General features: G+C 40.6%; 1 protein-coding gene across 1 annotated transcript in view; it reads right to left on the bottom strand.

Annotated features, from left to right (window-relative positions):
* Positions 1-5,698: 5,698 nt before the first annotated feature.
* Positions 5,699-15,241, bottom strand: part of MAP3K9 (mitogen-activated protein kinase kinase kinase 9) — a 48,401-nt gene continuing 38,858 nt past the window's right edge. Inside the window, exons 6-11 of the mRNA XM_066551549.1 lie at positions 13,563-13,803; positions 12,349-12,471; positions 11,448-11,601; positions 8,713-8,825; positions 7,234-8,049; positions 5,699-6,890 (exon numbers count right to left, since the gene is read on the bottom strand). Of these exons, the coding sequence (XP_066407646.1) occupies positions 6,409-6,890; positions 7,234-8,049; positions 8,713-8,825; positions 11,448-11,601; positions 12,349-12,471; positions 13,563-13,803 (1,929 nt within the window). The 3' untranslated portion in view covers positions 5,699-6,408. The remainder of the gene's footprint in view (positions 6,891-7,233; positions 8,050-8,712; positions 8,826-11,447; positions 11,602-12,348; positions 12,472-13,562; positions 13,804-15,241) is intronic.

Raw genomic sequence — 15,241 nt, 5'->3', positions numbered from 1 at the left:
AAGGATAATTTCACTGTGTTATTTCCTGCCAACCTCCACTTCCACTTCCCTCAGTTGTATCTTATGCTTGTAGCGTGGAAATCTTTTAGGTCAAAGCACATCTGAAGTGTGTATGGTTTTCTGCCTCACACTTGTTACTATGGCAACAAGAATAAATAACCAACAAAGATGGGATGGGGCCAAAACCCCAGTGGAGAAATAGGGAGAGGCAGTGATAGCACATGGCTCGACACAGGAGAGTAAATGGGACAACACAAAAGGTTTCCAGTGATGGTATTTGGCCTGAAAGTACTGAAAGCTACAACTAGGAGGTCCCTCCAAAAAACCAACCCAGGCCCCAGCAAGGAGATATGTGAGATGGAAGGCACCTTGGCATACAAGGATGCACCTAACACATACATATATAACTGAGAGGCTTAAAAACCAAACCCAAAATAAACAATTTCCCCAAACAGAAAACTAACAAAGAAAACCACAGAGCTCAAGAAGCCATTCTCAGTAGGAAAATTATGTTCCTGATTAGAAAAAGGAAGATTTTTCACTATGTACAAAAGGAGCTAAAATGTATTTCTCGTATACAAACGTTGAGGAAGTGCTGAAGAATTTCCAGTTGCAAAAAATGGGAGGTCCTTGTTAGAAAGGAACAATAATAATTCCAGTATCTACATCAGACCCACTACCCAGTCACCAGTGGCAAGCTACTTGTTAGTCAAGCACACACTTCCTAGCCTGGCAGTGACTACTTCCAACGTAAAAAAAAAAAAGTTTCTGTAGGTAATTTCAGAAGTTGTGTTTATCTCTGACCAGTGGTAAAACTGTTTAAAAAAGCCAAGCATGGGAAAAACCAAAAGCAAATGCACATTTTAACTGCAGCATGACTTTCTACTAATGCATTCAATAGAAGGAGCACCAGAATAAGCCACAGATTCATGTCCATAATGCCTAATGAAACTGTGAAAGTGAGACAATAATAACTTCTTCTTAAGACTATATTGTTTGTTCAACACCAAAAAAGACACAAAAATTTTTAAACCAAAACCTGGATTGAAAATAAGAAGGAAAAAAAAACATATTTGGTTAAAGATCCTTTCTGTCCAGATAACTACCATATTGGCTGGCTGTGCAAACCACTGTATTCTACTATTAAAATAGTAAAATTTAAAAAAAATCATAAGAAGGCATTTTTTCCTATAGATACCTTAATTATATCATCAACCAAAGATTCATAAAGTCTGAAAGTTATGCTCTTTAACAGTGTATTTTGGTTCTTGTGTTTGCTGTATTTACTGCTTGTTTGCAAATATGTTTTAATACATGTCTATCCCCTCACTTTTAATGTCCAGTTTTACCCAAATTGTAGTCTTAAATAAGTTCTAAACATGGAAGCTAAGAAACTGTTGTTCAGTGACAGGGTAAGGATCAGAAATCTTTTCAAATGTAAATGTCCCTTTTCATACAAAAAAAAAAAAAAGAGCCAAAAGGAGAGGAGAACTTAAATGACACTGCAAGACATAACCCTTCTTATTCATAGGGTTGGTAAGAGTTCTTGAGAGTATCTCCAAAGTGCATGTAAAAGGTTAGAAAGCAAGAAGCACGCTTTCCAAGGAGAAACATTTCAAAAAACCAAAAGGAAACAAACCTATTTACATTAGCTTAGAATTAGTTGTAAAAATAACAGGCTATCACTGAATTTTGGGATGTAGGAGAAGGTTTGATTCCATACATCCAATAAGACTCCAGGCCCCATATTCATCCCACAGAGATGAATTAGGTTTCAAATAAAAATTAATCTCAAGACAGAAAGGCGACTCAAGGTCGGAGATTTCCTACATGTTTTATTGAACAAAACACTCCAAAGGCAAAGACCTTTCTTTACTTGACCATTACTGCCTCACCTTCAACAGGATGAGAGGTATCCAGTTTTGTGAGATATTGAAGTTACATCTCTATGCAGTATTGTCCACAATGTCTCAAGATAACAGCATGCTATGAAGAGGAAGGCAACTACTCCCATTCCTAGAGGTACAGAAAAATATTTCATCATAAAACCATGCTAAACCAGAACAGGTCTTTCCCCATCAATAACGAAAATTCACTTTAAAAATACTCATTTTGTCAGAAAACTACTACAAAAAGAGTATTTTCACTAAGGTTCCCTGCCCCATACTGAATATCAACGCATTGCAATAATAAACTGGAGAGAAAATATGTATAAAAAGTTACATTTGCACCTCTGAAAATGATTGAGAGGAGATTAAGACTTACTTGCTGGTAAAATAGACCACTGTGCAGTCTTGTAAGAAGAAACAGTATTAGAAAAGAATCCGTAACTATTTAATCACCTTAGTTTTGACACAAAAGCTTTTTCACTCTACTTGTCCCACACTCAATTTCTATGAAACCAGTAGAAATTTATCAAAAAATTTGTCCTTTTTTGCAGTGGTTGCTATGTCTGTGCCTTCCCCCCAGTATCCATATTATATTCCAATTACAGGAAAACTAAACAGGCTACAAGGATAGCATACTTTGAAGGCCTGACAAACTTCTTTCTATTTCATTTCCTAAATCAGCACATCAATTACATAAATTAGTGATACACACTGCCAGCTGACTAAAGAAAAATACAAATATATTTCTAAACCACAAACATTTGTCTCAGCTACAATCTCATTATTACTATCAGTTAAAGAACTGCCACTTCCTCTTTGTAAGGCTTGTATTCAAACATATTTTTCTCCATTCTTTTGTCATTCTTTTAGACTGCTCAGTGACTTTCATGTTTTCTCTTTTCATTTTCTCTGACAAACCAAAAATGCAACTTAGGAACATTTAGGAAACAATACATTTGTTATAATTTTTTTAAAGTAAGATTTTCACCATCTTCCTCAAGAATACTACTATAAAGGTAGGCCAATGACCAATATTCTGAGATTTTTGTTTCCCTGACAAATGGAAATACTAGCAAGTAGGAAAAAAAGATTTCTGAGCTGACGGGCTCATACCTTCTCACTGTCTAGTGGAATAGACTCAACCCCTGCTTTGGAGATTTGGAGCACCTCAGTTCCCACAACTGGGAAGAAAAAACCCCAACAGATTAAGAAAGCAGAGAATTCAAGCCAGGAGGGGACAGATGGATATAGAGAGAGGTTTTGACCTAGCTTAAACATGCACACAGCCTCTGGGCATCAGGACACTGGCTGCAAAAGCTTTTGGAGTGCATAAAGTGAAATACCTGACAAGTCTTGAGAGCCCCCTCTCTGCCTGCCTGAGAATACCACACCACCTAGTGAAGTCAGCAGCCTTGTTTTCACAACTGACTCCTCTCGCCTGATAGCTCAGGTTGGCCACTGGAAGACAGTTACAGGTGGATGCTCAAAGACTTTCTCAGATAATTCACATGCTAGAGTCAATGACGATAATTGGATCAAAGAAAGGTTAAAAAAAAACCCAAATAAAAACCACAAAACAAACACATACCAACCAGTATGCTTCCAACTAGTCTGTCTGGCAGCTTTGTAATAACAGTATCTAGTTTGGTAACCCTGACCTGGATCCTTGACTCTTGTCATCTGTCCTACCAAGTTTTTTGATGTAGCAATGTCCACTTGGCATTAGGGAAGATACTCTTTGGAGCAAAGTACTTCTTAAAGTTCAGCTACATGCCACCTTCACCAAGTGATTATATAAATGGGGGAGAGGGGCAACAGGGGGTTAATTCTTCATCCTCAACTTTCCTAAGTAAAAGAGGTGACTGAACAACTTGCCTTTACATTTGTCTTTCCTGGGAACTTGACAGAAACCTTAACAGTTCATTTGGTGAAATCAACTGGCCAGATATTACAAAGTTTAGCAGGCTGAGTTATATCAGTTATATAGTGAGACCTAGAAAGGTGTCCTCCCATTTCATGCAACTAAATGGATTTGAAAGATTTCTGTTCAAATGGAGCTATTCCAGGGGATGCCTTTGCAGAGCAGATGATACTCCCTATGACATTTATAATGATACCTTTTGGATAGAAAACTAACATTTCAGAACAGCTGACCCAGTTTTATTCCAGATGTTTTAAAATTATAAGGAAGCCTATGAAAAATAAATTATTTTCATGTCCTTCTTTCAAATCCCTCTGACACAGCCTCTTACTGAGATTGCAATAAGGTTGATTTATAGCACAATCAAAATTAGTAATCTTTTGGATGAGTTTTGCCTTTTTGCTAGTGTCTGGGTCACAAACTGAGTTTTCAGAAATGGAAAGCAAAAGGATGCTTAAGAAATCAATAATGCCAAAGGTCTAAATTTAACAAAATAGTCAGAAATGTTTTCTTTACGTATCTGAATCCCATCTTGCCTTATCATAATACCTTGTCTAAACAGTCAACAATCTCTCCAGCTTCAACATCTAGTGTAGCACCATTAAGGCTAGCTCTGGAGCATTTAATAGGCAGCAGAAAGTAATCCTGCCATTAAGCATTTTCCATGGAATGTGATAAACAAGACATATGTGACCTTTCAAAACAAAACATACTGTAATTCCAAGAAAAAAAAGGTGCTCTTGACTAATGGGAACATGCCGGTTTCAGTCCTCACTGAAAAGAGGACAGAACTAAAAAGCCTTACACACAGTTCTTCCTCAAACATGCTGGTTTTTAAAATCAGGTTACAAACATCTAAACACACAAGTTCACTGTGCTGACAGCTGCAGGAAGTATTCAGCTCTCCTGCCTTCACAGCAGGACTGGACTGCCCCAACAGGCTGAGCACTGCACTGGCAGCACTGTTAAATGACTTCTTTGCAACCAAATATCAGCGGATTAGCAAAACAAGCACAGATCTGTACAAAACCAGTGAACAGACATGCTGTACCCTGCAATAAAGCAGACTACCCTATTACACTCACATAAAGGCCACATCCCTTATATATAATGCCAAATTTGGGGAAGATTGAAGCTCTCATTACAGCCAGTAAGACATACCTGCAGTGGCACAGACACACTTGAAGTCTTTGTACAGAAAACTCTGAGCACAGGCACACCCTATCTGTGTGACTTCCTCCTTCCAGACAGGGGTCTGTTCTTGCTCCAGATCTAGGAGTGGTTTACATATTTGAACAAGAATAAAGGTCTACATATCTATAGTGCCCTTCACTCAAAGATCTCAAAGGACTTTATACCCTATTATATATGTCCCAACCCCTTCCCTTGTGAGGTAGGTATTATTCCTATTATTTACAGATGGGGAAATTCAGGCACAGAGGTTACATTATTTGCCCAGGGTCACACAGTGAAGTCAGTGACAAAATAAAACAGAATCCAGATGTTCTGATTCCTGTTTGCACAATCCAACTACTAACAAGCCTCATTTCCAAAACAGCCTTAAACAAGTACCAGTGTGCATAAAAACAGTCTTGGGTTTCATTGGTCACTCCTGAAAGGTGTAAGAAAGGAGAAAAAAATAGAAAGAAAAATATTTGGAAACACATAATTTACTTCCTTCTGCAAGCCAACACATCTTTAAAGAAAGTTTCTGCTAACTCCCCTTCCAAAGCTGAGGCAACTTGACTATGAGCCTGAGTAACAGGGAGGGAAGAAAAGAGACTGATGGTAACGAAAGTCTGGGAAAAAAAAAAATCAAGCTAAACAGCTATACTATAAGCCTTCATCTTGAAAGCACAGGGCCATAAAATAAATAGGGCTGAGAGGGACCTCAGGATTTCACTGAAGTTCATCCAACCTACCCTGAAGCCAGGATCAACTACACCTACTTGTTTCCAACAGTTTGGTTCACCTGCTCTCAAAGACCTCCACCAGTGGAGCCGCCATGCCCTTCCCCTGCCATCTGTTCCACCTTACACTATTGCATGAGCAAAAGAGGACAAACAAGTCTTAAGATAGCTACTTCTGCTATTTCAGTGGGGGTATGATGATTCCCAGGCCTGTCTAATGATCTGAATGTATTTCAGAGAAGGTAGTCTCCAGATATTTATTTGTTTCTGTTCTGGATTCCTTGGGAAAACATCAAACACTGATGTCTGCTGTAGTGTAATATTTGACTATTATTTGAAAATACTGATTAATACCAGGATACCAAGATACTTACTGCCAGGCGCCAAATCCTACAAGGTCAGTAACAAAAGACTTTGATATGATAATTTTAGCTCATTGCAGATTCAAACTGCAATAAGAGGGCAGGGAAGACTACAGGAAAACCCCACAGCAAAAGTCAGCAGCTCAGAGTTGCCAAGTTTCACCCAAATGCAGACAAAAATCAGGCAGCTGACAACACATCTTCAGCCGAGGCAGCACCATATGATCTCTGTAGCATCCCTCCATCTCATCTGTTTTCAAAGTGCATTCTCAGTGCAAAAAGTAGGATTGAATTTAGAGGGGCTCACTGCCCCCAGTGGTTTCATATTAAGACCAGAATTCTTGCTTGAGTTCATATGCTGCAGCTTTGTGTGTGTTAAGTTCACTTCTGCATAGCGGAATGGTGCTGTCCTGGCTCTGCCCCTCAGCATCCATGTCCAACAGTGTCCGTTCCTCTGCAGGAGGACCCACCTGGAAAGGAAGCAGTGCAGGCAGTCCAGGTCTCTCTTCTACAGTGCTGCTGCTACTAGCAAAACAAGAGTCCAGATTGCTTGGCGTATCAGTACTTGAACTGTTGGCAGAAGATTCACCCTTGGCATTGCTGGGTGACACAAACCACCAGGGATCGAGCCGCTGCCGACTGGCTGCAGGACGCGGCCGGGGTAGGAACTCCAGTGTCTTGGGTCTTTCCAGTGTGGGATCCTGCTGTGCATTCCATCGTCTCGGGGTTGGAGGAAAAACAAGGTTGGGGTCTGGCAGGCGAGGGACCTCACTGAGATCTCTGCTTGGACTAGGTGTTTTTAATACACCTATCCAAAACAGACAATGTAAGAGAAGAGGGAAAAACATGTTAGCTGTCACTGCTAAGTGGTTCCTACAAATCTTAGTTTATTGTATATACAGTGGAAAAACATATTCAAAGTAGAAAGTCTTCATTCAGAATCTACAAACACCGTATCTTCAAGATTATGGCAATTTGAAGATGCTGGAACCAAAACCATTGCCATATTATTCTGTTAGCTACTTGTATAAAGACAGCCTCCACAAGCAATTCTTGTGGGCTGGTCATCTCAATAAATGCATAAGCAACAAGTAATTATACTGCTTCTGTCTTTACTCTGAAGAGGAAAAGGAAGATGGCTGAAAACCTACCTGCTCCCAGTGCTCCAGTTAAACAGCTACTGGAAGGGCATCCACTGGTTGGGCACCCATTGGCAACCAGTCCACCCCCTTTGATGGCTCCATCAGAAGGTGTGCGCCTGTGTCCGCTTTGCTGGGTGTGGGAAGAGACCGTCACGTGTGTGGGAGTCAGGGACTGGTTGGGGTCTTGTTTGAACCTCTCGATCTGGACATTGACCAATGGGTTTGTAATAGCTGGCAAGGGAGCCTTGACTGTCACTGGGCTGACAGGCATCTCATAAACCACAATCTCATCACTGTCTGAGCGCAGCAGGGACCGGGTGGAATTACATTCGGAAATGGAAGACAGGGAAAGGAGGGTGAGGGATGTGGATGGCTCGCCTAGCAACAACAGGGGATCATCCTTCCTGAAGATCTTCCGGGAAGGTGGACTAGTGCTCCTGCGTGGGCGTCCAGCTCGCTGAAAAATGCTGTCACGCTTCTTCTTCTCTTCCTTGGGCACCTCTGGCTCTTCCTCAATCAGCAGCTGGCACTTCCCTGCTTCTAACAGATCAAAACCCAGGCCTGCAGCAGCCAGCACTGCTCCACAGCCAAGCAATGCAACCTCACATCGCTTGTGGTGGGAGCCGCTACGTTTGAGGCTGTTGGTGGGTGTCAGCTGTGGGGTACTGGTAGCAGAGTTTACAGGGGTGGACTCCTCATTGGCATCACTAGAAGGGCCATCCCATTCTTCATTCTTCTGAAATGGGATGCAGAGGTATGACTGATTATGCACAGGTGAAGGGTGCACTTTGCCCTCTCCATTAAAACATTCACTGTCCTCATCATCTGGAAAACAAATGAAAATAGACTTTGTGTCAATGTAAAATTTTCACCGTCAAATTTAATTGTCTCACAAATATACTTCAAAATAAGATTCTCCTCAAAAGATGCAAGTGCTCTCCTCACAAACATCATTTATCAACTCCCAAATACAGTCTATTGTTTCCAAAGAAGACAGGCTGAAAGAAGTAACTGGAAACACTATCAAAGTGAAAGAAATCAGTGAAGCATTCATCCACTTGGGATTAATTGCAGAACTGCATTTCAAAGGCAACCTACACCTCAGTAACTTCTAGAGTAAATTTATGTGTTTGCGAGTGAGAAGCAAAAGGTAGAAACATTTTAAGGCTTTCTCCTTGCAAGTGAAGGTGTAAGCATGCTGCACATGTAAACATCATTATTCAGTAAAGGAGCTGAGAGACAGCATGGAGCTAGAGGAGAATTAGCAGAAGGCTGTTAGCTTGACAGAGGGAGAAGCACAAGCAGTGAGGAGAAAAAGAAGAAAATTCAGAAGCAGAAAGTGGATACTTGACAAAGAATAAAAGAAAAACAGATACCAAACAAAATTAAAACATTGCTGTAAGGTACCAGCTGAAGGTCAGGAAAGAGGTTCATTGAAATGTGAATGGAAGTGGGGATGAGAGTACCAAGTTCAGGGAATTTCTTTACCAATCTCTGCTAAGCTGGTGAATCCTGGAAAAGCAGGTGCAGTTCTCTGGATCTTCCCAAGATTTGGTGCACTGGATGACCACTGTTTGCATCCTTCCACCAGAGCTTTCAGACTAAAAATAGTAGAAGAATGTGAGAAAATGTACCATGCTCACAAGTAGCTTCCATTCTTCCCTCCCCTTATATATTCTCTATTGATTTACTTAGGGTATGCTTCTATGCATCTCAACTATATAGATCTGAAGTCCTCCCACAGCAAGAAATTTTCTGACATCTCTAAAGCACTTTAAAAGAAAAAAAAAAAAAAAAAAGGTCTGTTCCTCATTTGTTACACTGTGCCAGAATGGTTAATGAGGATGGGCTTGCAATGCAGTTGAGGACTGCACAGGATACTTCTTAGTTTAGCTCTCCACTTCACTACAATTTTCCCATGGTTTAGTATTTGGGTCGGCCCTGTTTAATATCTTTATCAATGATCTGGATGAGGGGATTGAGGGCACCATCAGTCAGTTTGCAGTGACACTGAGTTGGGTGGAAATGTTGATCGGCTGGAGGGTAGGAAGCTCTGCAGAGGGATCTGGACAGGCTGCATCGATGACAAATCAAGGCCTGCTGTATAAGGTACAATAAGTCGGCCACAACAACCCCATGCAATGCTATTAATCCCCATCAGTGGGGATGAGTGGCTGGAAAGCTGCTTGGTGGAAAAGGATTTGGGGATGCTGGTCAACAGGCAGTTGAACATGAGCCAGCAGTGTGAAGAAGCCAAAGGCATCCTGGCAGGGAAGTGATTGCTCTCCTGTACTCAGTGCCAGCGAGAGCACACCTCGAATCCTGAGTTCAGTTCTGGGGCCATTGCTACAAGAAAGACACCGAGGAGCTGGAGCATGTTCAGAGAAGGGCAACAGAGCTGGGAAAGGGGAAGGTCACTCATATGAAGCACAACTGAGAGAGCTGGGGTTGGTTAACCTGCAGAAAAAGAAGCTGGGGGAGACCTTATCACTGACTACAACTCCCTGAAAGGAGGTTCTCGCCAGGTGGGAGTCAGCCTCCTCACCCAAGTAACAAGTCATGGGACAAGAGAAATGGCCTCAAGTTGCAACAGGAGAGGTTTAGATTAAGTATTAGGAGAAATTTCTTCACTGAAAGGGTGCCCAGACATTGGAATAGGCTGCCCAGGAAAGTGGTGGAATCACCATTCCTGGAAATGTTCAAAAGGTGTGTGGATGTGGCACTTCGGGAGATGGTTTACTGGTGAACAAAGTAGAGGCTAGGTTAATGTTTGACTCAATTCTAAAGGTCTTTCTCAACCTTAAATATTCAATGAAGTTTTATTGCCTTACCCTAGGTAAAATAAGAATTTAAGAAATACTAAGAAATAGCAAGAACTATCTTTTGAGTCACTAATATTTACTGCAACTCTGCTCCCTTTAAATTAAAGTCTGCAGTCTGGCATGATCTTAGCGAGGAGTGGTTCATTGTATGTTAGCCATACTGCCCTCTCAGCAAAACTCTCATGTTTCAGACACTGCAAAATGCGGTATCTGTATCGAGTCTCCCTAGAAGAGACTCTGAGTACTACAGAGCATCTCAGTTGGAGAGAGAACAGGACAGTTTTATGAGCAACCACAGTTTGCATGCAACTCCATTCCAGCTGTCTGTGCCCAAAACAATCAGTGCTTTAGACTGTACAGTAATGAACAGAAAATGGATGAGGTCTATTCCCAGAATTCTAAGAACATGATTTGAAGGTAGAAGTGTTTTTTCCAGCTTCAGTGATCTCCCTCTCTTTTACATAAATAATGATTGTAAAGTGTGACATCTGTTTTAATTCCTTAGAATGCTATGCTATCCTTCATCTGTAGAACAGGTAAAGCATAGGCAGCAGTCAAAGAAGCTTCCTCCACATTGTCCTGCCAACATGTCTTGAGTATCTCAGAGTACATGTTTTAATAGATCCAGGTCTTCAGGGGGCTACAATACTGATGCACTATGCAAACATCAATTTTTCAGGCATTTCACACCTGACCACACATTGTAAAGATAAAGATTAAAACCGTCTGTCTTATTTTCCCTGCTAAAAAACATGGCAAGAGTCAGACTATCAATTTCTCAGGGGGAAAACACTCAAACATTATTAAAAATTACCAAGCTTTCAAATCTTTTAGAAGGCCCAAATAGCCCTATGTTTAAAGCAGCATTCCAGCAATGGTTCATTGGAGTCTTGATATAAATAATTCACACACACAAGGGAAAAAAAAAAAAGAAGCCACAGAACAATAACCTATAGAAACAAGGTACAGAGGTACAACCTGTATTTCTGCGAAAATCACTTTCAGGACTGATTCACTCAAAGTACATGTCTTTTTCAAAAGACTAAAGAGAAGATATTTGCTTGGCTTTACCAGATACTTCTTATATACTAGCATTTAAGACAACTACAGAAAGCTGAGCCTTAAAACACAGAAGAACTTCTACAGAGTTTTGCACAGCTAAGAAGTTTGACAGCTTACAAATACACCTAACAACGTAATACCAGACAGTGAAACATCAGTTCCTAGGCAAATGAACTGAATGCAATTTTGTAAACTGCTCTGAATCTCTAACATGTCTGGCAGAAGAAAGAAGTTTGGAAGCAGAAAGGCATTTGCAAGTGGATAGACAAATACCCTGTGAGCCAGCTCACGAAGCTGTTTAGAATGTAGAAATGAGCCTTCCTCCAGGCCCTCTCTTACCCCTCTTCTCCTGCACCTAGCTCCTTGTGACAAAGTGAGCTTGGTCCCCAAGTGCGTCCCTTTTTCTTCTGGCCTCTCTTCTCTTCTTCCTCTCCTTCCTCCTTTGGAAGGACTGAGCTTCGTCCCCATGTTTTACTGCTTTCAGCAGGTGTCACTTCACAAGTGGAAAGAACAGTGCAAAATGGGAAGGAAAAACAGATACACAAATTAAAATAATTGGTTCCATGGCAAAATAAAGAATAAAACATAGACCAGAACAGGAATAGTAACAAAAGTGATTTTCCCATAATTCTGACCATTTATCAATACAAATCTAACAATTAAATGCCAAATTAAGCATTCCCTAATCCTTTCAAGTATAAGTAGCCTCTCCAGCTTTATTCCATCACCAGTTTCTCTTTAGAACCACCAGTTTGAAACCAAACACACAGGTGCTGTGATATCCAATACAAACACTATACATTAATTAAACATGACTTTCATAATTTTAGGACGTGCATGTCTGCCTAATTCTGTGTTATGGGAACATTATTTGCATGAGAAGCGCTCTTGTTCTTATCTCCTTAAAACAATAACTTAATACACTACAGCCATGTTTTACAGATCTACTCTACAAATTAGTGTTTTTTAAAATTAACTTGTACACCTAAGGAATCTATTTTTTATAGAAACAGCAGTATTTCACAAACTTGAGTAAGCATGGTTTTAGCTCCAAAGGTGGTGATACTCCCTCCATCACCAAGACACTCCATTTTTCTCTCCAAATGTATACATGCAAGGCACAAGGCAAACATTTTAGGTGCTTTCTTTAACAGTCCTGTCCTAGGTATGGAATCTTGGCATCTTACCACGCTGACAGACTGCACATTTCCCAAATTCAATACTACATTGAGCTCCTTACACTGTATGGCCCTGAGTCTGGGAATAATGGTAGGACTTGCAGGAGGGCTGGAGCAGCTACTGATCAAGCTTTTCCTTTTGTCCATCGTTGGAGAAGCCTGTACAGTGAATTTATGCTGAAAATCTGTTTAGCAAAAAAAAAAAAGCAGAAAGACACGGTTAAAATTCTCTTTTTTTTAATATAAGAAAAAAAGAAATAATAATTTATGGTAAGTTTCAAAGAGCGCAACTTATGGGATCTATGTAGAAAAGCTGTATTGCTATTTCCCCGTTGTACACAACAAAAATTTAGAACAAAGATGTGTACTCACAGCCCTGAAAATGTATCTTAGTGTATGTGTGAAACACATACACACACAGACGTTTTGTTGAGTGTCATGCCAAATTATATCCCTGTGTAAATCCTTGTACCTTACCTCTCAGTTTCTTAAGCACCACCAAAAATAGGTGTTTGCATACCTAAAGAAAGGCATAGGTAACAAACACATTTTATCTTCTCTTCTAAACAGCCAGTGTCTCCCAGAAAACAAAGAATATAGTGCAAGTCATCATCCCTGATGCCACAATGAGTACTAGGTGATTTACAAACACCACACTTTTGGATTTTGACAAATTTAAATCTCCATAAAGAATCTGCAGCAGAAATGCTAACATCACCATCTTCACTCTTAAGAGTGACTTTAGCAACATCTTACTAATATTTAACATTTCTTCCAGAAGTTGCTTCCGTGTTAATAGGAGTTCACGTGTGAACTAGCAATCTAAGCGTTTAATCTCACAGCTATCAATATATCAGTATTTTGGTAATTTTTAGATTCCTACACCAAAAAAATCCAGTAGATTATAGTTTCTCATGCAGCATTATGTAAAATATTCCCCAAGCACGAATGCCCATCATCTTCTACATACATCCTTTAAAAAACTGATTCTTTCGAGTATTAACATGTTAAACTGCAACACCACCTTTTTACAATAAGCCATATTCAGGCAACAGCTAACAAACATGTTACATTTCAAATTTACTTCTGACCTTCATATCGGAACTTTGGGCAATGTTAGCCACAAGAGCATTAAATTTAGTTTATTGATCCCAAAGAGGCATGTTCTTCTTGAAGTACATCAAATCCTTTCTAGTGCATAAGGGTCAGTAGTAAGGAACTATGAAACCTACAGGTTTCTCCCATTTCACCTGGCACAGCCTACCACATCACCAACCTGAAGGCAAGCTGATATGATTGCCATCCTTTAACTTGAGCCGACTCCTCTTGAACTTCCCCATGCGTTTCTTGACCCGAGGCTTCTCCTGACACAGCTGGTGGATGATGATGTTGAGCTCCCTTTCCAGGATGTCAATCTCACGTTCTGCCAGCTCCTGTTCCCGCCTTCGTAGCAGCTCCTCATGGTTCTTCTGTTCAACAGCAGCACGAGTCAGCTCTTCTTCCCATGTGCGCAGCTCCTGCAGGGAGATAAGAAAGTAAAACAAAAGGCTACCTTGCCACCTGTGGCTTAAGACCAACATTACTGGTTCTGAAGGCACAGCTTCAATGGCTTGCACCCACTGGTTAAAGGCTCAGCTGAGAGCCAAAAAAAATCTTCAAGGACTTCAATGCTTGCCATTCAAGGCCCCTCATAACAAGTATTAAAATTCAGACATAACCACTTGTTCCAGTATTAAAATTCAGACATAACCACACCTGAAATCCTATGTCAAATTCTAGGCTCTCCAGTACAAGACAGATGTGGACATACTGGAGAGAGTCCAATGAAGGGCCATGAAGATGGAGAGAGAGAGCACCTTAAGAGACTGGAGCACCTCTCCTATGAGAAAGGGCTGAGAGAGATGGGACTGTTCATCCTAGCCCAGAGATGGCTTGGGTGGGGTGAAGGGGTATCTTACCAGTGTATAAAAAACCCTGAGGGAAGGGTGAAAAAAAGATAAAGGCAGGCTCTCTTCACTGCCCAATGACAGAACAAGAGGCAATGGGCACACACTGAAACACAAGGGTCACTCTCTGAATACTTTTTTACTGCATTACTGAGCACTAGCACAGGTTACCCAGAGAGGTTGTGGAGTCTCCCTCCTTGGGGATATTCAAAAGCCATCTCACCATGGTCCTGGCAATGGCACATAAGGCAAACCTTTCGATCTATCCCTTGCTGACAAAACGAATTAAGTGAAACTGTCCTTGAAATCCCAAAATCCCACTGCGTTCCTCTCCTCGACCACAAGGACAAAAGAATTCAGCACTTTGAATAATTCTCTCCAGATGGCCAATTCCAGTGCAGAAGGCAAAAACTGAAGAATTCAAGTTAAACATCAGATAGATAATCAGACAGATTTTAGTTTAGGTGTTTTTAATAATGGCATTGTTATCTGGCTCATCACCAGGGAGATTTCAATAAAATCATTTAATATAAAATTATTTCCCTATTGCTAAAGAGGAATACAGTACCCATCCTGAGGGCAGTGCAGTTAGTGCTGTTTAGCTGTTTGTCTATTGAAGTTTCTGGTTTTCAAAAACTGTTCCAACACAGATACGCCATGGGACAACAGTAACAAGGAAATGCCTATCAGCTAATTTATTCTTCCCAAAAGCTACTAAAATAGGTGAATAGAAAGGTTTTAAGTATTCTTGTAGAAGTTGACTTCTTTCCTCTGACCCAAAGTCTTCTTTTCCTTCTCTCTCTGCCTCCCAAACCCAACTTCTGAGCCCAAATCAAGATGGCTGCTTATTATGAGTTTACTTTCAAGCAAGAGACTGTCAACTTACAAATATATAATTATACTAGTGATTTTGGTTCTGCTCCAGTTTTTCTTACCAACAACTAAAGACAGTCTCTGTAAGGACCTTAAATTAGATGCAGCAAGCTGTGCTTTCTGCAAGCATGCTTGA

Source organism: Molothrus aeneus, chromosome 6, assembly GCF_037042795.1.
Source record: "Molothrus aeneus isolate 106 chromosome 6, BPBGC_Maene_1.0, whole genome shotgun sequence".
In the NCBI taxonomy this organism is placed as follows: Eukaryota; Metazoa; Chordata; class Aves; order Passeriformes; family Icteridae; genus Molothrus; species Molothrus aeneus.
Note: the sequence above shows the minus strand (reverse complement) of the source record. Positions and strands in the feature narration are given on the sequence as shown.